Source organism: Camellia sinensis, chromosome 9 (assembly GCF_055761805.1).
Source record: "Camellia sinensis isolate YWXY chromosome 9, ASM5576180v1, whole genome shotgun sequence".
NCBI lineage: Eukaryota > Viridiplantae > Streptophyta > Magnoliopsida > Ericales > Theaceae > Camellia > Camellia sinensis.
The window spans coordinates 65,262,429-65,289,868 of NC_138969.1; the positions used below are offsets into that span (position 1 = coordinate 65,262,429).

Sequence of the window (27,440 nt, forward strand, 5' to 3'; positions counted from 1 at the left end):
TGATGAATATTGTTGGGTATATCTGCACTTATGAGGCATTGGACAGCAGCAGATTGGTAGCAAATAATCTTAAAAAAGGTACAACAACGAGAAGGTGTATAATCATAACATAAATAAACCCTAATACAACGTAATCATGGCTTAAGAGCAAAATTACAAAAGCTTCAATAAATTATGTTAAATGCGGTGCCTCATTGACAAACACTTCTTCCATACATCTCTCATCAGAAAACCATTGTCATTACCTTACAACAAGCATATAAAAGTAGGGCAAAACTCACAGGAAAAGACTCTCATTCAGTCTCTTGGCTTCAAGATCATGTATTCACTCCATACACAAAACCATTGCTGTATGAGGGAAGATTGCTAGAAGGTCCATTATTCCTCACTGGTGAGCGGAACGGATTTGGTGTCACAGGTTGAGTAATATGCAGTCCAGCACTCCGAAGAACTTGTTTAGCATTTGCACATGAAATTTCAGACGGATCAGCGAAGAAAGCAGGAACACCCATGGACTTGATTAAGTTGAGGGCTCCACCCCAACTTGCATATTTCTCTAATCCACAGTTGAGTGCAATAACTACATGAGGTGAGGATAGGTAAGTGGCTTCCTCCTGATAAAGTCCCCTCACAAGATTCACCCTTACTCTGCTACTTATCCCTGAAGTTGTCCCTGACAAATTCATTGGAACTCCAGGGCCCACCATTACTATCTGTATATTGCTCATCCCATTAAGAAGATGACCAATCTCAGCAATTGCTGGCATCCAATCCAACTCCCCTTCAGGCCCATGGCAGTGAAGAATCACCTCTTTGCCTTTGAGCAAAAGGTTCTTTGAACTGATATTGAGTGCTGTTAATATGTAATAGATTGTCAAGGGGTGGGAGAGAATGTCTGCAACAGGGCTTGACATTGGCAGCGATCAAAGGTTATAGTACTCTGTCCAACCAGAGAGAAGGATCGGACTCGACATCCCATCCCCTAAATGATTATGAAAAGGTGAATCACGAGGGTACTCATCATCATCCAGCCCACCCCATGAATCCCAAAGTCCACCATTAACAGGAAGTTGACCGTAAGGGATGTGGGACTGGCAACTGCACTTTCTCCTCCACATCCCCTTGTGGTGGATATCCAATGATTCAAGCCATTTACATGGCTGAAAAGCTGAACAAGGGAAGACAAAGAATTTCATTGCCAACTCTTCTTCTCGTTCCATCATTGCCTTGTAAAGGCCACACATGCCTTTATGTGTTTCCTTCCAGTGCTGCTTCTGGCAAAGAGCACTGCAATAAACCACCGCACGACACCAGTTGCAACACACAGATTGTTCTCCGTGAACTTCTTTCTCACACATTTCACAATGCCTCAATCCAACACTAGAGCTCACTTTCACATCTACAAAGGTCTCCTCCTTGGGTGGTTCCGCATACTTGGCGGGGGCTGAGTTAGCCGTTGAGATGGCCTTTTCCTCGTATCCCTGACCAGGTGGATGTGAGACTGTCACTGCAACAAGATCATTACCCTTGGACATTTCAGGAGGCCATTGCACATCAACTGTTTCAATGAATGGTTCAACGTGCAACATCAATGACAGGAAAACGATCAGTACCTGACACTTCCAACGACAAGGACCTAATCATCTTCTTATTCGATGGAAACATCAATGAGTCAAGCTCGTAAGTCACTCTCAAGAGCTCGACATTTGGAACCCCGAATCGTCTCTCTAGAACCCGTCATCCTCCGTGCATCATTTTCCGATCTAAACATATGAAACCCTAAATCCCCACCATCCCCTCCTACAAATTGAACGCACGGAAATGGCTGTTTCTTGCCACAAATTGCTCTGAGAGAGATAGCAAGTAGGCATTCTTCCCCTCTGCCACTTTTTGGCGAATAACACTTTCTACCATCACTCCAAATCATGACCTCAATCACTTTTTGATTGATTGTATATAATTTTTTTGGCTCCGTTTAGCAAGCATTTCAAAATACAATTTCATCTATTAATTTGAGTATAATTTTATCTATTAATTAATTTTACACTCATTTCTTAAAACTTAATTCAAAATATAATCATTACTTTTCAAAATTCATAATCAAACACATAATTCAAAACTTTTTTCAAAACTCAATTCAAATTAATATTTTAATTTTTTAAATATTTAAATATTTTAAAAATATTTTAATTTTGTTAAGATTTTAAATATTTTAATATTTAAAAATGTTACGATTTTTTTAATTTTTTGAATATTTTAATTTCAAAATATTACGATTTTAAATTTTAAAATATTTTATAAAAATAAATTCAAACTCTATTTTATAAAAATATTTTTAAATATTTTAATTTTTTTTGGTTATATATTTGGTTACGATTTGAGTGTAGAGTTGTGAAAGTAGTATGGGGTTTCGAGTTATGTGTCTGGTTATGAGTTTTAAAAATAATTTCTTAATTGAGTTTTGTTTTATATGTTTGGTTACGATTTGAGTATAGAGTTATTTTTAAATTTAAAATATTAATATTTTAAATTATTTAAATTTTTACGATTTAATTTTTTTGAATATTTATTTTAATTTTTTATTTATTAAATTTTTTAGATTATTTAAATTATTTAAATATTTATGATTTAATTTTTTTGAATATTTATTTTGAAAAAAAATTATTTCCTTTGTAGTATTTTCAATTAAAAAATTGATTAATGTTATTTTCTGTTAATAATAATTTTTTTTAATTGAATTTTAAAAAGAGTTTGGTTATGAATGTTGATCAGAATTTTTAATAGTGTGAAAGTAGTGTGTTTTGTTATGAGTTATAATAATTTGAATTAAGTTTTGAAAACTCTCTTTCCAAAACTCATAACCAAACAAATTTTTTTACTTCACGTGTCAAATCAAACTTTCAAAACTTAATTCCACACTCAATTCAAAACTCAATTCAACACTCTATTCAGAAACCATAACCAAACAAATTTTCTATACTCAAATCATAATTCCACAACTCACAAACTCAAAATACAACTCATACTCTCAAATCATATTTACAAAACTCTACCAAACGCAACCTTTATTTTTTCTATCTTAAGAAAAATAAAATATGTAATATAAATATAGCATTGTTGACTTAATGATAACTCAATCATTATTAGGCCATTAAGGTGATCACCTAAGGTCACACTTGTAGAATTCAACAACTTGAAACCAAAAAAAAATAAAAAAAATCCCTAATCAAAACCTAATATAAAATTTATTAAAAGGCACAAAAGCAAAAGAAAAAAAGAAATCCATTGTTAGCATTTTCGTTTTTTTTTTTTTTTATTTAAGGAAGGCATTATCTCAATCTATTAGGTCTCTTCTATCTTTATCCAAAGGTTTTTACTAAAATTTGATAAAAATCTCCCAAATAAAAATACAACTATTCAAATGGTTATAAATTCTACGTACTGTAGGAAGCATTACCATGTAAGTAATTGCTAGAATATTAAATAATTTATAATCTCATGTTCAAAGACATTCAAAATAAAATAAAATTTCGATAGTCAAAGGCCTTCGATAATGAAGGCATAAATCAACATTCATTGTAAAAGGCCAATAAAAAGAAAATTTTCTTTATCCATCAACTTAACTTAACACTTAAAAATAAAAATAAATTCTATGCACGAAAGAGGACAATATATTAAATTTTAACTACAATAATAAAAGAAAACAAAAAATTTTAAATTAAAAAGTGTAATTTATATAAAATAATTTAAGCTGTTATTTGAGTGTAATAAAGGGCCTCTCTATGCACAAAATTCATGCACAAAAATATACCTAGAAAAATAATATGTTGTTAAGATTCAACTCTTATGTAATGGAGTCTACATTTTGAATGAATTTCGACCGTATATTAAATTTTGTTAGTATTTTTAAGTATACAAATTTTGTGTATGTAGTATTGCTCTAAATATAATTCAAAATTACTAGAGATCCCTTATTATCTACAAACTTATCAACTACTCACAAGGAATTGAAAATTGAATTTGTAGTTCATTCAAAAACGCAATATATCATGAATTTTTATCTTGAAACTTACTCCAAAACTGAAGTGTATGATGTAAATTTAAATTTACTTGAATATGGATCATACAAACACAATGAATATATACTCCCTTGATTTACTAGTTTATTAGCGTTATCGACAAGGACTCAATTTAATTTACTATAAAATAAATAAATAAACATTGCCTCATAAAGTTTTGATTGGTGGAGAGGTGTAAGGGCACACATTTTATGTTAGGGATGAAAGAACAATATGGGGCTAAGTAATTGGTCATGGGCTTGGAGTATGACCACGTGGTGTTCCAGGAGTATTCAATAATTTCCCTATATATATGTTAACAGTTCTGCTGGAGACCCCCAACAAAACACAACCCCCAGCACCCCCACCTCCACGTGGGGGGCTGCCACTGGCTGAAACCAAAAAAAAAAAAAAAAAAAAAAAAAACAGTTTTCTTGGCCAATCAGAAGAGACTCCTAGCACCCCCACTGGGGGGTCTTAAGCTTTACAGCAGTGATTTAGACCCCCTCAAACTTCAACCCCCACCACCCCACATACACGTGGCGGGTGGTGATTGGAGAAGGAGAAAAAAAAGAAAAAGAAAAAGAAAAAGTGACCAATCAAAAAAGAAAAGGGGTGGGGAAAAGGGGGTCCCAATCTTTATTCTAAGCTTTATTCTATATGTTAAATGTGGTAAAATATGGAAGTACCTTTAGGTGGCTTTGAAACGATTTTGCACAAACTGATTCAAGTCCATCCCCTGTAGTGGTGTCTCGGATTCATCCAATCTAACTTGGTTCAGTTTTGGTGTGCTGCCGGAAGTAGTGGCAGCGAAAGTCATCAGTTTGGGACAGTCTCTCACTCTAAGTATTTCCAAGGATGGCCATTCAAAAGGAAAGTCGTCTCCTCCTGTGCAAAAACCACTTAGGTTTGGAAGGCATTCAAGATTGATTTTTTGAGACTTTTGAAAACCATCTTGTAATCCACCCTATCTTCTTCTTCACGCCCTTCGTTTTGCTTCTCAGCAACAATTTCCTCCATTTCTTTACAATGACTTACCCAAAGCATTTCAGTTGATAAAGAGCTTGAGCTATGGAAGGTTGGAAGACATAATGGTACGTGCAAACCATTATATTATTTTCTTCAAACAAAACCTAGTCTACTTGCAAATTTGTTTATAGTTTCTTAATTAATCACAAAATCATCATAGAAGCAATGCACCAAATGATTAAAAAAAATCACATCTGAAAATTAACTCATTTCACACAAAAACAAATCATGGTTATATTTTCCTTCACATCAATATATAGAAAAACTATGAAAACCACAAGTTAAAAAAGCCCTACACTTCACAAAAAGTTCCATAAAACAAATTCAACCCATCTGCCAGACCAAAAATCCTGGCTGACCGTTGGAAACAAGAAAAACAAAAACGAAGTTTAAAAACTCCTTCAAACAAAAAGAGGCCTACAAAACACGTAGAACCAAGAAATCAAACACAAAAAAATACCCAAAAAAACAGTGTGGTCCAGATTCATTTAAATTATTGAATCCACAATACAACGGTTGAATGTAGACCACATTGTTTTTCACGATATTTTTTTGTGTCCGAGTTCTTGGTCCCTAGCATTACTCACAAAGTCCGAAAACAAACTCAAAATTTCCCCTTCTAACCAAATTTGAATCCACCAGAAGGAAGATTGGGCTGGGCATTTCCGAAATTGAAACCCTGTTGATTTCCATTGATTCCGTCTTGAAGAATTTGTTCTTCCTCATCCTCCTCGGTGCAGTATCTCTAAGATCTTCACAGCCTTCTCATGGATCTCATTGTTGTCATGGGTTTGGAGATTTTCAATCTTATCCAATCCATCACTTTCATCAATTGTTTGTGCATATAAATTAATTCCATTGTTCATTCCCCCTTCTTTGTCAGCCTCACCCACCTTCAAAATGTTCTCAAGCCCCTTGAGGCACACAGTCACAATGCTTGGGTCTGGACAGATTAGAAGATCGCAAAGTGGCTTAATGCAACCTTGACTCACCAAGAATCTGCAATTGACACCGATTGTATATGAGAACAGGCCTCAGCCCAATGCATTATTTTGCCAAATTTAGGTGGACTCTTATCATGTGGATATGATTAAGTGAAAGGACCAACTGAATCTTGTTTATTCAATGAGGAAATTACTTGTAAGTTCAATAATCAATTATCATCAGAAATCCAACATATAAAGTAATTCAACCTGTTGCTTTGACATTTAATGACAAGTGACCTACTACTATGATGCTATTCTTCATGATTTACCAGAGTTACGGCTCTGGATAGAACAGGATGGGAAGATTACCACTGTAGTAGGTGTAAAGTAAATAAAATTTTTGGGCACTGCAGACTTGAAAGATTGTTACTTAGATTGTAGCTTGAAATGAATGAGAAATGGGAAATCGAAAAAGGATAGAGGAAAAGGTGAGTGAAGAAAAGCTAAAAACTAGGTCTGAACGTAAATGCAGATAAGCAGCCAATTTAACCATACTGGCTATATATGCAGAAATCGAGATGAGAAACAAACCGAATCTGATCATGAGATCCTCCACAGGTAGCATTTGAGATAGCCCACGCAGCCTCCTTCTTGATGTCAAATTCTACATGTTGAAGAAGGTGTACCAGAGGAAGGATAATATTTGCTTCAATAACAACCTGTTCCCACGCCAAAAAAAAAAAAAAATGCAACAGATTAATTAGGATAATCCATGCAAACAGAACAATAACTTTTTTCACCACTACCTAATATGCAAAAGTGTATGCAATTGGCACATTATGCATTTTCCTACAGTTTTTTCAATTCCCAAAATGCCACCCATTTACTCCTTTTGGCAACTTTGTAACAGATTGCTTCCACCATTATAGCAAAAGACAGCACAAACATTGCTACAGCTGTTGGCTTTTGTATCCGATCCACCTCATGACGTTTTATAAGGGAACTATGTAATTACTTAGTAAAATAAATATAACATATTAAAATCTTTTCAGGCAAAACAGAACAAGAGTGGTTTCATACAGAAACAGCTATGATGAGTGTATGTTCCTCTCTTCTTACCCAAATTTCTATCTCAAAATCTCCCAAGACAAATCACAATATAACTAGGAAAAGATTAACAATAAAAACAAGTTTAACCAACTGACCAGATGGACTAGAAAATCAGATCCTTTCTTACAGAACCATTAGCATAAAAATGATTTCAGATTAAGCAAGAGCTATATTGAAAGGATTAAAAAATGCACCATTGCTCACCAATAAATTGAGGGTGTTGATACAACATGAAAGAATCATGGTTGACTAACATAACACATGCAATGAAAGAGAGAGATTGATACAAAGCTGGTTATATATTCATAGTTGGCAACATAAAAGATTCTTCTGAATGAATGGATATGAAAGGGAATCCATATACCTGAATTTGACTTCTATTCCCAGCAGTGACATTTGAAATTGTCTGGCAAGCTTCTTCCCTGATGCTTTTTTCGTGATTTTGTGTGAGAAGTTGGTAGAGACAAGGGAGGACATGGTTCTCAATCACAAACTGAAACAAATAAAATGAGTTATTTCTCACTGTGCAAGGAACAGTATATCAAGGATGTGCGTGTGTGTATGTGTGTGTGTGTGTGTGTGTGTGAGAGAGAGAGAGTGTTTCAATTTCCTCAGCGCTACCATTCCACTAAAATGCAGTTTTACTTGCTAAATACATACACAAATTTCATGACAGCATTCAGCATTTCAAAATTTCAGTTTCCTAATTAATTCTTGTTAGAATAGGTATTCCATAAAGCTGTGTGATGACATCTTTTCAGATACATCTATATAATATATGTATATAAATACATAGCTAATGTACCTTATCATTCAAGAGTAAAGAGTCAGAGACTTATAGGATACTCCTAAAAGAATAATTAAACATAATTTCTTCCCATGTACAGCACAATGTATGCAAGGGCTACTGCCCCACAAGAATTAAAAACTCGTCCATCATCCTCTGCATTCATCATCATTTCTGAAAGACTGTATAACTGCACCATCCAACCTACCAATCCCTACTAACTGTAAAGAAATTCTCAATCCTAATCCTCCTAGATTTATTTTGCACCGCATAGGTAAATTAGTGAAATGTTACGTAAAACACGTGAAATTCAAGTATTATTTTAGCCAAATTCGCTGACTGACATACGGAATTCCTATTTGACCAGTCCCTAACCTCCATGAGTAAAGACTCAAGGTAGTAATTAAAGCCTTAGCACTCACCGTGTTCGGAATGTGCAGAAAGAATTGAGCTTGTGACCTTCGAGTAGAAGAAAAAATAATCTCATCATTTGGTTGCCGCTTACACCTCAACAACTATAGTACTTTTTTATTTACTCTTAACAATCTCTTATTCAGATTGTTTTTCAATATTGATTATTAGTCAATTTCATAAATAAAAATAAATAATAAATAATAAATAAATACAAAGTACTTGAAAGTATGTATAACATTAACATATTATGTGTGTGTGTGTGTGTGTACATTTATATATATGCTCAGCGATACTATTGCACTTCCACTCCACAAATCAGTTACTTAAGGTAAAATATCTAATTGCACCACTGATTGCCTCCTTCAACAGACAAGGATGTCTCAAAAATGATCATATTATGCCTTTATTATTGTGTTTATTGATGATATCTTGATATACTCCTGTAATCAAGGTTTTAAAAAGCGGCCGCAACCGTTACGTAACACCGTTACGTAACGGTTTTGGCGGTTACCGCCACCCGTTACGGCCGCTTTTGCAGTGTGATTGAGATTCACAGGTGTATAGGCCGTAGCAGCTGCCGTAGCGGTCATAACGGTGCCGTAACAGCCGTAACGGCCTATTACGCACCGTTACGTAACGGTTCCAAACTATTTCTTTCGAAAAAACACACAAAAAAAAGCTGAAAGTGGGGGAAGAAAAATAAAGAGAAGAGGGAAGATAAAGAAATAAAATGGAGGAGCAAGAGATATATATATATATATATAGAGAGAGAGAGAGAGAGAAGAGAGAAGATGAAGAACATGTTATTAATTTGTTGAAACTATAAGACCTATGCTATTTTATTCAGCTGCTATCACGAAACCATTTTGTTTGTATGTGTCTGTCTATATATTGTTTGCAAATAATAATAATAATATTAAGTGTGGTCATTATCTATTTGGCTTGGTTAAAATACATATATGTATATATATTTATTTAGGCTCTTATTTAATCTCTTACTTTTGTCATTATTTATCTTATATATAATAGTTAGTGATTGCTTTTTTGTAAAATATAGTCATTAATTATTAAAATAAAATGTAAAAAACTCAATTTGGATCATACTTAAAAATTTATAAAAATTGATCAATATTTATTTTTAACCCAATAAATATGATCATGGAAAAAAAATATGTGTATCAGTAAGTTTTTTTCAAATTGTGCGAAAAATAAAAAAATTCACGGTTCCGGTTACCGCAACCGTTACACTACGGCCTTTACACCCCGCAACCGCAACCGCGTCACCGCCACCATTACGGCGACCGCAACCGCTTTTCAGAACCTTGCCTGTAATAGATAGAAACACATGGATCATTTACGTACAACATTACAAACTTCACAAAAAAAGCGGTTGTTTGCCAAATTAAGTAAATGTGAGTTCTGGTTGGATAGTGTGATAGAGTCTAGCTCATAGAGGAAGAGTACACGCACTAGCATGCAAAAAACCCAAACACGCCTTTAAACGAGCTCTAGCAGAAAGGATCAATCTCGCTATAGAGGAAAGAATGAATCACTTCAGACTGGAACGGGATAGCCAGATCTGGAAGATAAAACCCTGACTGTTTTCTAGGGGCATGTGATCACTAGGGATGGAATTTGTATTGACTCTAAAAAGGTGCAAGCTATAACAAAGTGGAAAGACCAAACTTTAACATTGTTTTTGGTTGGGAGATTTGGGAAGAAATTTGGAAAAGGAAAGGAAAAGGAAACGATGTGAAATGTAGGTATATTTTATTCATATTTCACCAACATTTTCCCTTTCCTTTTCCAAATCCATTCCCAAATCCCCTAACCAAACACAGCGTAAAGAGAGAAATTTTGGAAACCTAGGTAGTACTAAGATGTATTACAATCTTGGGGAGCATTATTGGAGTGGAATGAAAAGAGAGATGGCTGAACTTGTTGCTTATCGTTTGGTGTGTCCACAAGTAAAAAATGAGCATCAATGTCATGCAAGTTTGTTGCAACCTCTCCCTATTCTTGAGTAGAAATGGGAGAATGTCACAATGGATTTTATGGTTGGACTTCCTCACTTGGTCCCAGCAAGGCTATGATTCTATTTGGGTGATTGTGGATAGATTGACCAAATCAACCTATTTCTTACCTGTTACGGTTAAGTATTCTATCGACAAGTATGCTACATTGTATGTTGATGAGACCATTCTCTTGCATGGGACTCCAATATCTATTGTTTCAAACAAGGATCCTAGATTTGCTTCTAGATTTTGACCCAATTTACAGCAAGCTATGGGGACTACCTTGAAATTTAGAGTTGGTTTGGGAATAAACTATTTTAGTAACTTTTTGGCTTTTTAGCTAAAATATGAGGTGAAAAAAATAGTATGTTTGAAATGCTTTTTTGTATAGTTCTTTAGCTTTTTGGCTTTTTTAGTGGCTTTTTGGCCACTATTTGACGTTGCCAAACTTACCTTTAGTTCAACTTTTCATCCCTAGACAAACAGATAGTCTTAAAGGACTATCCAGACCTTGGAAGATATGTTGTGGTCTTGTGTGTTGCACTTCAAAGATAGTTGGGATAAGTATTTGCCACTGATAAAAATTGCCTATAATAACAACTATCAAACAAGTATCGGTATGGCTCCATACGAGGCTTTGTATGACCGAAAGTATAGAACTCCAGTATGTTGGAGTGATGTGGGGGAAAGAAATTATTGGGGACCTAAAATGGTTCGAACAACTATTGATAAAGTGGAAGTAATACAAGATCGCTTGAAAATCGTACATAGTTGTCAGAAAAATCATGCAGATAATCGAAGGAGAAATCTAGAGTTTGCTATTGGAGACAGGGTATTCTTACAGGTGTCAATATGTAAAAGGGTGAAGTGGTTTGTTAAAAGGGGTAAGTTGAGTCCGCGGTATATTGGCCCTTGTGACATTATTGAGCGAATTGGTACTACAACTTACTAGTTAGCATTGCCATGTGAGTTGTCTTGGTTACATGATGTATTCCACGTCTCAATGTTATGAAAGTACATTCCAAATCCATCACATATATTTACTACTCAGCCTATTGAATTGAAAGATGACTTTTCATATGTTGAGGAGCCAGTGCAAATTTTAGATCATCAGCATCAAGTACTACATAACAAGACCATATCGTTGGTGAAAGTTTTATGCAGGAGATACACATCCGAGGAGGCAACTTGGAGAGCGAGGAGAGTATGCGGACTCGATACCCTCATTTGTTTAAACATGTAAGTTACGGGACGAAATTTTTATTAGAAGGGGAGAATTGTAATATTCACAACCTAAATTTAGAGGTTTATAATTTAAATAAAAAACATCAATTATGATTATAAAATTTAAGGATGGTTATTATAGTTGTTATGATAAACTATTATTGGTTTAAGTGTAATAATGTAAATAAAAAACCAAGGATTAAGAGATTTCCAAAATATACATTTAAAAGCCAAAATTGTACTATAGAATGATCTCCAACACAATTTTTAAAAAATAAAAATAAAATAATCTTCAACCAAGGGTCAAAATTTCATTTTAGTGTATTGTTTTGGTTAGCTTGGAAAAATATCAAAAAAACATAAGAATGGAAATGAAAAAAGAATTTAGAAACGTATGAAAAACATTTGGAAACAAACACTAAAACCTATATAAATATTAATACATTCTCAATAATAAAATAATTGAACATATTGAGGTCTATGAATATTAGAAGCTCCTCTCTTTTAGTGATGTAATTCTGACCATCTCTCTCTCTGTCTGTCTATGAGGAAGTGATCAAATAGGAGGCCTAGCTATGTTACACGGACTCAGGTATGGTGTTTGGTGGAGGTATGAGCCTAAGTGTCAGATTCTTCTAGTTTCGATGTCTAAAGACACTGGCCACAGCTACACATCATATTTTCTTAATATTATTCTTTTACCATGCAGGGTAAGTTGGTATTTTTATTTTTTATTTTTTTGATTGGCACTGGGGTGTCCGCATCAAAGCTTAACTAATCCCCAAGGGTGTAGCAGTTTTCCGCAAGTCCACCACGGTTAATTCAAGGGTAGGTTGGTATTTACAAAGTAACATAGATGATAGAGCCGTTGATGCAACATATGAGAGTTTTATGCATAGTTGTACAGTAGAATCAATGACAAGACAAACTTATTGCTTGCATAATCAACGAGACATGTTGGACACATATCTCATACCCTAACCCATGTGTCAATTGCATTTATAATAGTCCATATAACAGAGGGGGCTAGTTTGGTTAATGTGTTTTCAATACCACAAGGACCGATGGAATCATTTCCATGGAGAAAAATGGAACATCTAGAATTTGTCGTCTAACATTTTCATTACCGATAGTATTGATGTCCCTGTTTTGTATCACAATGGCATTCTCCCTAAGCCTGGTTACAAGAAGAATTTAAAGCTTCCAAATTTTTCCCTGGATGGGTTTTATGGTTGTTGATTATAGATGTAGCTTGTGTCTATTTTTTATTCTATTTGGGGAATTGCGCTACAACAAGAATCATTTAAACTTTGCAATTTCTTTATGCTAAAGGGTGTTTGTGAACATAACCATAAAATATTTGGTCTGGTTTTGATTTTTTCCTCCTAGGTTGCTATAATTCTGTTCCGTCTTTTTGTAGCTCTTTCGTAGTTTATTCCTTCCTTTCAGTACCTCTGTCTCCCTCCTTGAACATGATTTTGAAGAAAAAAAAAGGGCAGAAAAGAAACACAGCCAGAAGTTACACTTCTATTCATTACAAAAAAAAGAATGCCAAAAAGCTTGTCTGAAAATGTTATGGGAATCTGATCAAACTAAGAAGTTTTTTTTTAGCATAATTTTTTCATATTTAAATGATATTCTATTTTGATACAATAGCCCGTTTGGTATAACTTATAAGTTAGCTTTTGTGATTATTGCTTTTTAGATTATTATCTTAAAAGAATTAAAATAAGTTGTAAATCTGTTTTGAGTGGCTTTTAATAATCCGTGAAAAAAGTTAAACATGTTTGGTTAAATAAGCTGTCACATAAATTTTTTTGTTGTGCAAATATCTAGAATGCCCACAAAATGTTTTGTCTCTATGTATTTAAGGATTTCAAATAAGCTCAAAAAAGCTACAAATTGTAGTTTATGAAAATCTCACCTTTTTTGGCTAAATAAGCTAAAAAAGTCAAATAAGCTCTAATTTACAACTGCAACCAAACACTAATAGTCAACTTGTTTAAAGCAAGAAAGTTGAATAAATTGAATTTTAAGCGTTACCAAACAGGGCCAATATAATATATTTCCGTACACCATTGACATCAGGAGTCAGTTCCAGCTGACCATGAGGTTAAATCAATGAACCTCATCTCAGTCTCTATTTTGGTTTATTAGATAAACCAAGTTTTACAACATTTATAAGTAAACAAGACTTGGAAATTCATTGACTGTTAATGATGGTATTCTATTTTGATACAATATAAGATCTTTCCATACATCATTGACATCAGGATTCAGTTCCAGCAGGCCATGAGGCTAAACCAATGAACCTCATCTTTCTCTTCTCTGATTCATTAGACAGTCCAAGTTTCATAACAGTGATAAGTAAATCAGACTTGGGGATTCGGATGGAAATGTATTGACTGTATACAGGTCACTAGCTTCTGCCTTTCTGGTAAAAAGGAGCAAAATAGAGAACTTATATATATATATATATATATATATTCTGGAAAGAATGATTAACTAGTGCCACAGAAGTTCCAAAAGCCCTTGCATACACAGGAGCTCTCATATTGAAAAGGTTCAAGCATTCAGTTTTACAGAAATCAAAGAAAGGTCTCTGTTTATAGGTAGAAATAAATGAAGGGTCATGCACATAATAAAGTTATAAACCAAAATACGAAACCCACATTTTCTTTTTCATCCGGATGAAATCAGAATCCTTAGATAGGAAGTATTTTGCCTTCCACTAATTTCACTACAAGAATGCCAAGTGAATATCATCTTTTTGTATTGGTATTAGCCAATACAATGTAAATGAACAAATAAAAAAAATTATGACACTGCATCAAGCTGCAATAATGGTAAGAATTAATTGCATGGATGTAGAAATCATTAATACCTGAATTTGGGTGTCATCACCTGTAACCATGTTTCCTACTGTTCTAAGAGCAGGTATAAGAACCGTTGGCGATGGATGACTTGTGGAAAACAAATTTTAGTTAGTACCACTATAACAAATCTGGCAACTATTACATGAAAATAAATAAAATAAAATAAGAGCACAAAAATTCAGCCTAGAAAAAATGCAAAATGTTCCAGTAATTTGCAGAAAGGATAATTTTTCTGCACAACTAATTCTAGAAAACTATAAGAGGAATCCAAGTTAAATCAATGTCATAATTTAAAATTTTAGAGAAAATAGGAACAAACAGCAGAAGCTCCACAAGTCGTGGGCAGACACCTGCCTCAATCACAGCTTGAATTTTGTCATTTGGGCCATCAGAAAGATAAGAGAGTGCCCAGCAAGCATCAGTTAAAACTTCTTCATCATTCAAGTGGATAAGTTGCCGAAGAACTGGCAATGAAGGTTCCACCTGAAAAAGCCAAAAAGAAGATAACAACATAACTAAACTTGCCCACCTTAATACAGTCAGGAAAGGAGGCCAATTACCATTAGGGTTGCGTTACAAATGAGCCAAGCTGAGCTTTTAGGTGTTTAGCGTCGGGCTGCTAGGTTCATGACCACATCATGAGCTAAAGAGCCAAGATCTGCTCGGTTTGGTAGATTAATTCTAGTGACATGTGTTGCATTTTTTTTTTTTTTTTTATTTTATAAAAAATCTGACTTTATTAAGAAAGTATCAAGATGATGCGAAAGAATACAAAATATCCCAATATGGGAAATCACCAAAAACAGCTAGAAAACAACTAAAAACACCTAACCAATAACGTCATCCAAAAAGTCTAAAAAAGCAAACAAATCCGGATCCCCCCTCCTCTCCAACCAACTATACAAAGTAACCAACAACCAATTTTCAAGCCACAACACAAACCGAGATAACTCTTGAAAAGTGCGCCGATTTCTCTTCAGCCAAACCAACCACATCAAACAAAATGGCACCAACAACTAGACCCAGCACCAATGACCTCTTATTCAAACCCCCCTCCAACTGCACAATAACTCCAAAACTCCCCTTGGCTGCACCCAAGCAACTCCACACATAGAAAAAATAAGGCCCACAACCTCGAAGTCACAGAACAATGAAGAAACAAATGATTCACAGACTCAGCATCAGCACAGCATATACAACACCGATTAACCGACACATGTCCACGGCAAACCAAATTATCAATAGTAAGATTACGTCCCAATGCAACTATCCATAAAAAGAAAACCACCTTAGAAGGAGCACCTGTGACCCATATACTCTTCCAAGGAAAAACCTCCACTACCTCCCCTTCCAAACTCTGATAAAATAACGAAACAAAAAACTAGCCTTTGGTACTCGCCACATCCCAAACTACCACATCTTTCCCCCTACCTATAATCCCTAATCCATACAAAAAGCTAAGCAACTCCTCCAATCGACCCACCTCCCAATCCTGAACCTGCCGGTGCAACTGGACATCCCACGCCACCACACCGTCCACCTCCAAACAATCTGCAACCGTAGCCTCCCGATCAATAGCAATACTAAAAATCAAAGACAACCACACTTCTAACGAAACCTCCCCACACCACCTATCCCTCCAAAACAGCACCTTCTCCCCTGATCCCACCCGAAACTTGACCCTATCTCAGAACTCCCCCCTCTCCAACCAAATCCCCTTCCACAAACCCCGACCATGAGACCTAACAACATACCTTGACCTCCAATCCCCCCAGCCCACCCCATACTTGGCAGCAACCACCCTATGCCACAATCGATCCCTCTCCCAAGCAAATAGCCAAAACCACTTCCCTCATAACGCCATATTAAACGGCACCAACCTTCGCACCCCCAAACCACCCACCTCCTTTGGACAACAAATCCGCCTCCAATCAATCAAATGATATCTAAACTCCTCCCCTCCACCCCCCTACAAGAAATCCCGCTGAAGCTTCTCCAAGCGAGTCGCCACTAAAACAGGAATGACATGCAACGACATAAAGTAGGCAAGAATACTGCTCAACACGTTCTTGATCAATGTCAATCTTCCCCCTTCGACAAATATTGCTTCTTCCATTCCGCCAACCAACGCTGCACCCGTTCCACAACCCCTTCCCACACCTCCTTTGCCTTGTAAGTAGCACCCAATGGTAACCCCAAACAAGACATCGGCAGTGCCGACACCATACAGCCCAAAACTACTGCTAACACTGGCAACCTATCAACCTCCCCCACTAAAATCAACTCCAACTTACTCAAATTAATCCGCAAGCCCAACACCGCCTCAAAGCATAACAAGACACACCTTAAGTGACATGTGTCACATTTTAATTGTTGCAAGTTTTTTTCTTCCTTTTTTTAAAATAATGGACCAAAATTGCAGAGACTTTGGAAGAGCTGGTTAAGTGCATGATACGCAGGGCCACCTCTTGTATTTGTATCATATTCTACGTAAATCTTTCAAATGCCAAGGATAAACATTCATAGATTTTGAAAAGGTGATTGGACAACTGACAACATGTAGGGTCCTCTTTTTATCTTTTGCATCATACATACCATATTTACCTTCAAGAGTCAAACTTCAAGTTACCATATAGGCACATAGTTTTTAAAGAACAGCAAAACAATGAAACAACGCCTATGCTCTCAAACATTAAAAACTGAGCATGGGTCTGCTCGAGCTTGGCTCATTTATGAAACAAGCTTCAAGTTCATGTTATTTTTAGAGAATATTAGATTAAGAAATGATTAGTATGTCATTCCCCATTTATATTAATGAATTTAATAATTACAAGGGAGCCCTAAGGTATAGAATAATTACAAAATAAGAACTCAAATAACAATATATTATTCTAACACTCCCCCTCAAGCTGGTCCGAAGATATCTCTCATACCCAGCTTACCGAAGATGTCATGAAATGGCTTACTTCCAACTCCCTTGGTGAGAATGTCAACAAGTTGTTCACTAGATTGCACAAAGGGAGTACATGTTGTGCCACTAGTGAATTTCTCCTTAATAAAGTGACAATCAATCTCAACATGCTTTGTCCTGTCATGTTGAACCGGATTGAGAGCGATGTTGATAGCGGCCTTATTATCACAGTATAACCGCATGGAGTCCGTCTGATCAATACCTAGATCACTCAACAATAACTTGATCCATAAGAGCTCACACACCCCTTGTGCCATAACTCTAAACTCAGGTTCTGCACTTGACCTGGCAACTACATTCTATTTCTTACTCCTCCAAGTAACTAAGTTGCCTCCAACAACGGAGCAATACCCTGAAGTCAATCTCCTATCAGTCACTGATCTAGCCCAATCAGCATCTGTATAGGCTTCCACACGAAAATGATTATACTTTGAAAAATAAAAACCCTTACTAAGAGTAGACTTCAAGTACCTCAAAATCCTCATAACAGCCTCGAAGTGAATCTGATGAGGAGCATGCATAAACTAGCTAACCACACTGACAGCAACAGCAATTTCAGGACGGGAGTGAGATAAGTAAATGAGCTTACCCACTAATCCCTGATAGCTCCCCTTGTCAACAGCTGCTCCTCCTTCATCATCCCCCAGTTTCTAATTGGGTTCCAGTGGAGTGTCACAGGCCTTGCAGCCAAGCATCTCAGTTTCCTTCGACAGATCAAGCACATATTTCCTCTGTGAGATAAGTATCCCATTTTTGGAGCGAGCAACTTCAATTCCTAGAAAATACTTCAAGCTCCCCAAGTCTTTGATTTCAAACTCAGTGGCTAAATATTTCTTCAACAGAGGAATTTCATCATTATCATCGCCCGTAAGAACTATGTCATCTACATAAACAATGAGTGTTGTAGTCTTACCAAGTGAGGAATGTTTCACAAACAAGGTGTGATCTACCTGACTCTGTTTGAAGCCATATTTAAGCATAGCCTGAGTGAATCTCTCAAACCAAGCCCTTGGAGACTGTTTGAGACCATATAATGACTTCCGAAGCCTGCATACTTTGCCTTCTGTCTGATGATCCTCAAAATCAAGAGAAATGTCCATATATACCTCTTCTTCAAGGTCACCATGGAGAAAGGCATTATTTACATCAAACTACTGAAATGGCCAATCTAGATTAGCTGCTAGAGAGAGAAGTACTCTGACTGAATTCATCTTAACCACAGGTGCAAAGGTCTCCTGATAGTCAACGCCATATGTCTGATTGAACCCTTTGGCCACAAGTCTTGCCTTGTAATGCTCAATAAAACCATCCGCTTTGTGTTTCACAGTATATACCCATTTGCACCCCCACAAGTCGTTTGCCCTTAGATAACTCAGTCAATTCCCAAGTGCCATTCTTCCTAAGTGCTTTCATTTCATCAATCATGGCAAGTTTCCACTCATAGATAGCAAGAACATCCTAAAAATGATTAGGAATGCTAACAGAGAAAATATTTGACATAAACGCTCTATATGAGGACGACAAATGAGAGTAAGACCCAAAATTTGAGATAGGATGTTGAGTACAAGATCTCACACACTTTCTCTTGCCAATAGGAACATCAAGATCAATGGACTCAAGAGATTCAAAATTACTTGAACTCTCATCAAAAGCAAAAGATGGCAGTGGAGGAGCAAAAGTGGCCTCTTGAATCCAGGTAACTTTCTATTTGTCTTTGTCCCGAACATAAACTTGCCCTTCCCTGTCCTTGGTGACATTGGGTTCTGTAGTCCCAGTAGAAGGTGGAGGTGCAAGAACAACTGGTTCCACCACAGGAATCACAGGAATCACTTCACACCAAGGCTCTCCCTGAAGAAAGGACTGGGACACCGGAGAGGACAAGAAATAGGACTGGGACTCAAAGAAGGTGACATCCATGGACACAAACCATTTATGAAAAGGAGGGTGATAACATTTATACACTTTTTGAGTAAAAAAGTACCTAAAGAAAACACATTTGAGGGAACGAAGGTCCAACTTACCACGAGTAGGAGAGTGATTATGCACAAAACAGACAGAGTCAAATATTTTGAGAGGAACAGAAAATAAGGACGGGAAACCGAGGAGGACTTGAAGAGGTGCTTGTTTTTGCAAGACCTGAGTAGGAACACGATTAATAAGATAGGCAGCGGTGAGAACAGCGTTGCCCCAGTAGGATTGAGGCACACCCATAGAAAAACACATGCACCAAGCCATGTCAAGAAGATGGCGGTTCTTGCGTTCCGCCACCCCATTTTGTTGAGGGGTATTGGTGCAGGAGGTTTGATGGATAATGCCATGAGTAGAAAAATATTGCCCTAACCCAGAATCTATGTATTCACTCCCATTATCAGAACGGAATATTTTGACAGTGGCCCCAAACTAAGTACAAATCATCTTATGAAAATTGCAGAACACAGAGAAAACATCACTCTTGTCTTTCATGAGATACACCCAAAGTAGTACGAGAAAAATCATCAATAAATGTAACAAACCAACGATGACCTTTCATAGACACAACACGAGATGAACCCCAAACATCAGAATGTATTAATGAGAAAGGAACTAAACTTTTATTCAAACTGGGAGCAAAAGAAGCTATGTGTTGTTTTCCAAGCTGACAAAACTCAAAGAAATTAAGACACATTATTGTTGGAAAAACAGGTGGAAATAAATGCTTAAGTAAAGAAAAAGAAGAATGCCCAAGACGCCGATGTCACAGCCATATATCATCGGTGGAAGTACGGCCTTTGGTGGAAGAATGAGTACGCTTGTCCAGTTGATCCAGGAAGTAGAGACCATTTTCTGTACTACCACTGCCAATCGTCCTCCTTGTGACAAGGTCCTGAAAAAGACAATGATTAGGAAAAAATGTCACACTACAATTCAAATCTTTTACAATACGACTCAAGGATAGCAGATTAACAGAAAAATTGAGAACATGGAGAACAGAAAAGAAAGGTAAAGTAAGAGTGACATAGACTAAACTTTTTCCAGAAATAGAAGAAACAGTACCATCTGCAATCTTAACTTTGTCTTGACCTGAAGAGGACTTATAGGCAGAGAAAAGGTCAAAGGAGCCAGACATATGATCTGAGGCACCAAAATAAATAATCCAGGGCAAAGACGTATGAGACAGGAAAACACAAGGAAAAGAGGCTAAGTTACCTGAGCGGGCAAACGACGAGGAAGATGTACTGAGAGTAGTAGAAGACTGGCGGTCCAACAAGTGACGCAGAACATCCTCAAGCGCATGAGTAGTCATGCTAGAGAGACCATCAGAAGCCTGGCCAACGGAAGCAAAAGTATAATCAAGTGTATCAACGGCACTAGACTGATGAGCTCGGGGATAGGAGCCACGTCCTCTAGACTGGCATGATCGACCTCCTCTAGAACCAAACTAATCACCTCGACCCCCGGATGGAGTTCCATAAAGTTTCCAACACGTCTCATGAGTATGCCGCAGCTTCTTACAGTAATCACAGAATACAGACTCCTTGGCGGCAGACGGAGGGATGGGAGTCAGGCTAAGGCCATCTCTAGAAGTAGACAGTAATGCTGAGCGGTCAGTAGAGACAGGGGACATCATAGCAGACCGGCGACTCTCCTCATTTTATACATAAACAAAAGCCTCCTGAAGTAAAGGAAGAGTGTCCATACTCAGAACCCGACTCCAAACCGGATTATACTCCACATTGAGACCGGCCAGAAACTTGAAGACTCTTTCCTGTGCAATGAACTTCCTGTACTCGACTGAATCAGCAATGCAAACAGGCTTATAGTCCTGTAGGTGATCGAGGCGTTTCTAGCCATTGGTGAGGAAGGTGAAGTACTGAAGAACCGTCTGCTCCCCCTGAACAGAGCTCTTAATAGAGCAGCGTAACTCAAATGCCTGTGAGAAATTTGCTTTGCGGGAATAGGTGGTAGCCACAGCATCCCAAACATCCTGGGCAGTCTCCATAGATAAGTAGCCCTCGCCAATGTCTGGTACCGTCGAATGAATAAGCTAACCCATAACCAAAGAGTTGGTAATCTTCCATTGGTCATAACCCGGGTCAATTGTGCTGGGTGCCTGTATCCTGCCATCCACATACCCCATCTTCCCTTTGCTCTTCAAAAACATAGTCAAACTCTGCGACCACACGAGATAATTATGACTATTAAATAAAGAGGTAGTGATTTTAAGACTAGGGTTGGGGTTTTCAATCATAGTAGTACGTATAGGGAAACTCTCACTCTTAGGTGTCTGAGAAGTAGTGGACACACCGATGGAATTTGCTATGGAGGAATACAAACACAATGACCACTAAAAAAATTAAAGACTTAAAACACTCATCAACCCTTTTTTCCTTTACTGCATTTTTTTTTTCTTTACTTTTTTTTTTTTTTTGAAAAGACAAAAATTAAATAAATTAAAGAAAAATGAAGCAGAGATGAGTTACAGACCACAAACAGAGCTTCCAAGTCACGAACAAGTCATGAAGAGAACTTAGCGAAATCAGCGATACATCTTCATGAAGACGACAGACAACAGGCAACAGGGACAGACCCACGACGACAGACAAACGACAGACGACAGGGACAGACCCACCAGTCAGGGCTGCCTAGGGCTCTCCCAGCCCAGTCGGCTACTGTCGTCAGGCCTCCTGGCCTTAGCTTCGTCGGCGAGATACAATCAGTCGAGGCTGGTCCTAAGGGTGTGACGATGGAAGACGACTGTAGAGTGACGATGGTCCTAAGGGTGTGACGATGGAAGAAGACTGTGTCGTGTCTCTGTGGTGGCTCCGGTGGGTACTGTATGGGTAAAGGAATTTAGGTTTTAGGGTTAGGCTCTGATACCATGTTATTTTTAGAGAATACTAGATTAGGGAATGATTAGGATATCATCCCCTATTTATATTAATGAATTTAATAATTACAAGGGGAGCCCTAAGGCACAAAATAATTACAAAATAAGAACCCAAATAACAATATATTATTCTAACAGTTCAACCTTGAGCTTGGTTCATTAATGAATAAACGAGTTTGAATGAGCTCAATCAAAAATTCTTATCCCGAGCATTTTATGAACAATTCAAATCATTTGGCACCCTAATTATCATTAAAAATCTATAACAATCCTTCTGCAAGATTATTGTTAAATATAAAACAATACTTTGAGATGTCTCACAACCTGCTCAAATGGTGTTGGAGGCTTGCCCTAACAGAAGTTGGACAGAGTCCATGTAGCATTTCTCAGCATAGAAAGTTTTGAGTGTTCATTCAACTGAGCTAGCAAAGGCATAAGTGCACCATGACCAAGAACAAGATGCCTACAACTTGGAGAGTCACCAGCAACATTACCCAAAGCCCATGCTGTCTGTTTATACATCATAAAAATTAAGAAATGCAAATTCATTAGTAGTCACAACCAAAAATAATTATCGTGTCAACAAACAGTTAGGTGCATTATTCAGAATTTAGAACAACAAAGATTATGAAAATTCTGGAAGCAAGGGATAACATTAAAATTTGGTAAGACATTGGGAAAATATAAGAAAAACAAAACAACGAAGCATAATGGAATAATACCGTTGCAAGAACTAAGAGAAGTGAGGTCAGAAAAGGGGCTGAGCACACATTGCTATATTAAGAGAAGTTGGCAATAAATATAAAAGTTTTCAAACATTTAAAATAAAGAATCCAGAAGTTTTAATTAGGAAATCACTTTAGAAGCATGGTTAACAAAGTCAAGTCAAACACTTTGTACAAATTTTAACAAGACTTCCAAAAAGTTTAGAAAAGTTTGTTACACATGAACCTAGAACAACAAGAGCTTCAAAGCAAAATGGGGCAAGACTTTACTTGCTCACAGACATCATCACTGGCAGAGCTCAAAAGTAGCACGAACTTGGGGACAGCACCACGTTCAATGACAACTCGAGTATGCTCTGATGTCCCAGATGCAACATTGGTCAAAGCCCATGCCACCTCAAACTGCAAACAAAGACAAAATCAAGCTTGTGCTAGATTGATTACATCAATCAGAAATAGAGCCAGTTCAGTGAAAAAAAATAAAGGTACAAATAGTCCCTACTTGCAGTTGAGGCAGATCTTGCGTTCCAAGAAACTCCACAAACCAAGGGACTACACCTGCTTTGATCACTTCGTCTATTGGAGGGCTACGTTCTACACGCATCACAAACCAAAAGTCAACACTAAAAACAGGTTCACTGAGGTATTCCTGAAAATATTACCAATACCACAACTCCACCCATACCAATTGATAATAGCTTTCTGAACTGAGTAGTTGCTTCTATTTGCGCTGCAGGATCTTCAGACCATACTCCTTGCACCATCAAAGGAATACTTTCCAACTGTTACACATCAGACAGAGCAAAAATCAAAATCAAAATAGAATTGTTAAACCAAAAAGCACCAAGTGGAAAAGTATTTGAATAAATCTGAATTGCCTTTCAGAGTAAAACATTGAAATTGGTTGTTCACACTCACACCTAATAAGTTCACCCAAATCTATTCATGTTACACTTCAGTTATATATTCCATTGCTAACCTCAAAAATAAGGGTAAAAATGAAATCGGATCAAAAAGGCTAAATCAAACTCTATTAGGAACTGCATTTTATGACATATGGGTGGCATAACTAAATCAAGAACATTCCAAAAAGCACTTCAGGCTCCCAATTAACTTCAGGTTTGTCATGGGCGATTTTTATTTACAATGGTTACAACTTTAACCTATTGACCGCACTGCAGCCAACAGGCTTCTTTTGTAAAGAAAATCTTCGCTACAGAAACCACTGCTGGTTTTGTTTTCAAAAATTTTTCATCAAGCCGAAAGATGAAAAAGAATAAAAATCATCAAGGATTCAAGGGGATAGGTAAAATACTCGGTACATTATTCAATGCTTCATGTATCTTCTACTGATTACAATGGTTACAACTTTAACCTATTGACTGCAGTCACCAGGCTTCTTTCGTAAAGAAAATTCTCACTACAGAAGCCACTGCTGGTCTTGTTTTCAAAAAATTTACATCAAGCAGAAAGATGAAAAAAAATAAAAATCATCAAGGATTCAAGCGGATAGGCAAAATACTCGGTACATTATTCAATGCTCCATGTATCTTCTACTGACGTATTCTTAGTACAAATTCTTGACACAAGCACAGGCACAGTCGTGGACACGGCACAGATACGATAAAAAAAATAATTTTTTTTTTTTTACATAGGATAAGACATTGATACAATAACTAATTGTAAGAAGAAGTGAAAAAGTATGTATGATAAGGCATCCTATCAGTGGAATCCACAAATGAAGCAACACTTGGAAAACAAATAGAGACAAACTCTGAAATGCCCTTCAAGGAGTTTGGCAGTTCCCCTCTGGAATTAGCTTTTAAAAACCCTTCTTTCAGCTAAAAATATTCTCCTCCATGTCCACTAGTTACTAACAAGGGCACTAACCACCTCTGCTTGAATTGCACACTTAGAACTCCCTTAATTCATCTGTTATACATATCATATTGGAAAATACTCATATTGCAAGTTTGTAAAATTGCACACTTAGAACTCCCTTAATTCATCTGTTACACATATCATATTGGAAAATACTCATACATTAACCCCTTACATTCTAAAATTGGACTTTAGCCCCTCTGTGTCTCAATCATGTCTGGTTTTCCTGACAAGCATGTCACTACCATCTTCGTCCAAAAAAAAAATATTTAAATAGGGATACGTTCCCAAGCATGTCTAATGTGTCAAAATCCTTGCATGAATATGGGTTGTGCACGAGGGGCTATGAATCGATTCGACCTGCCAATCGAATGAATCGTAACATTGATACATGAGGCAAAATCACACGTCTATGCTTCATAGATTAGAGTATAGTAAAATTTCGATAACAACAAAATGCCCTTCAACGAAGTCTAATTTAGCTTTTAACCAAGTTCAAATGAAGTGTACCAATCTTGGATTTAAAATAATAATAATAATGAATACTTCATAATCATGTCTTTTCCTTAATTTTTAAGGCATCCAAATGGAATAAAATTAAAAGGAATGAATGAAGAACACAAACTTTGACGTTCAAAGTTCTAAGATGCACAGTTTTCTACCACTGACACTCAAAAGGACTGTAGCACTCATAAATCATCAAGCATCATCACTCATAAATCATCAAGCATCATCACATAAAAATTTATAAAACTATAAAATAAACCAGAAGCAAGATGTACCAGTAGATTCAGCAGCTACCAAAGTAATAACCCATATGGTTAGTTACCAATAAAACAGAACAAAGGAACAGAAAGCTAGAAAGTTCTTTTATTATTATTATTATCAAATTTGGTTTCCGAAGACAAGGCAATCAACTCAACTAACCCCGGGTTGAGGGCTTAACCTTAACCCAAAATTTCCAACATCAAACTTGATTTCCAACATCAAACTTGATCTTTTTACCTATAATTCAAACAGCAACCAATCCAACCCCAATAAAGGTCCATGCATAGACAGCAATTGAAGATCAGCACAGAAATCAAATTCTAGTATTTCAGTGACGGCAAAATGGCCACAATCTTTTAATAGCTATAGGGAATTATGAAGCCTCTGCAAGTCAATGAGACTGGAAATGAAACCTGTAACTGAGTTTCGTTAGAATTTAATTTCCAAACAATTTGGCATCTAAAAAAGTAAAATTCAACTAAACTAGTTTCCCAAATGGAATGTAATAAACATACAAGGCTCCACTCATTGATCTGTATCCCTATCCTACAATTTGTCAACAAACAAATTTAGAAGGGCTAGAAGAGAAAGATCATCTGAATTGGGCTCAATTGAGTAGAATTTTCAAATTTCTCAATCACCTACTACAGAAAAACTCAAAAACAAAAAAGCACAAATCTTTCCCATTTCCCACTCCCCACATTTTCTCAGCAACCAAACACAATTCAACAGAAAAGGGAAGGAAACCCATCAATCCCATCTGAGAGTTGCTGAGACTGAAGAAGAAGACCTTCTCTTCGCTTCTTCAAGAGATTGTCCTCGCGCTTGTTCTTCCTGATCTCCACCAGATTGTCCTCTCTCCGACGCCGAGCTTCGTCGCCATCGACACCAGTTTCGTAGGACTTCTTGCGGACCTCTGTCCGAGAATTGGGTCGCAGAGACATTGCTTAGTTCTCTCTCTCTCTCTCTCTCTCTCTCTCTGTAGACGTGTTCGACGAAATGTCTGAGAACAAAAAGACTGATGATGAATTGGATTCGAAGGCTAGGTGGGTTTCTCTTTCTCGGGAGCTTCTATATACACACCTAATTCCCTTAATACACACACTTAATGATATTTAATTTTATTATAATTTTATCTCTAAGTAAAATTACTATTTTAGACACCATTATTAATTGAAAACATCTCAATGCACATCTCAGAGTTCACATCTGTTGTATCGTGTGTGTAGCTTGTTTCACTGGTTTGGCGTGCTTATTTGAAAATGGAAGGAGAACCAGTGAACCATTGAGGATTGAGAACCAGTGAACCAGTGTCATTCATAGTTTCTTCCAAGTTCATTGAGCTAGAAGTGAAACCAAAGGGCTTTGGCATTTCCGTAGGGAAAACATCATTGTTATGGAGGATTTGCCTTCTGAAAATCAGCAAATAAGTGTTCATGTGAAGCAGAGCGAAGGAAATGTGAGTTTAATTTTTTTTTTTTTTCCCAACGTCGTTCGGATAACCAGAGCCGAATTATGTTATTTGATTCGGAAATCTACTACCGAAATAATCATGTATTTTCGGAAGTTGATGTCCGAACAAAGTAATAAATTTCGAAAGTTGTTGTCCGAACAATGTATTTAAATTCGGAAGTTGTTGTCCGAACAAAGTTAACTTTTACAACATTCAACTTCCGAATTTTGAAAAAAAATTCGGACAACTACTTCCGAATGAAGTAAAAAAAAAAAATTTTCCATTTTATATTCCAAATTTGCAAACTGCATACCAAATTTACAGTTTCAAATTACA

The 27,440-nt window shown here is 36.7% G+C and overlaps 1 protein-coding gene and 1 pseudogene across 2 annotated transcripts; both read right to left on the reverse strand.

The window, feature by feature from the left end:
• Nucleotides 1–317: 317 nt before the first annotated feature.
• On the reverse strand, nt 318–914 carry LOC145799504 (uncharacterized). The gene has a single exon (XM_082889094.1). The coding sequence runs from the start codon at nt 912–914 to the stop codon at nt 318–320; it is 597 nt and encodes a 198-aa protein (XP_082745220.1).
• Nucleotides 915–5,368: 4,454 nt separating this feature from the next.
• Nucleotides 5,369–26,705, reverse strand: LOC145789294 (importin subunit alpha-4-like; annotated as a pseudogene). Its single transcript, XR_014339816.1, has 10 exons — nt 26,326–26,705; nt 23,688–23,784; nt 23,505–23,596; nt 23,273–23,404; nt 22,602–22,787; nt 14,759–14,922; nt 14,448–14,526; nt 7,488–7,616; nt 6,605–6,732; nt 5,369–6,086 (listed from the first exon to the last, which is right to left on the reverse strand). The product of XR_014339816.1 is annotated as an importin subunit alpha-4-like (transcript).
• Between the last annotated feature and the right edge of the window lie 735 nt (nt 26,706–27,440).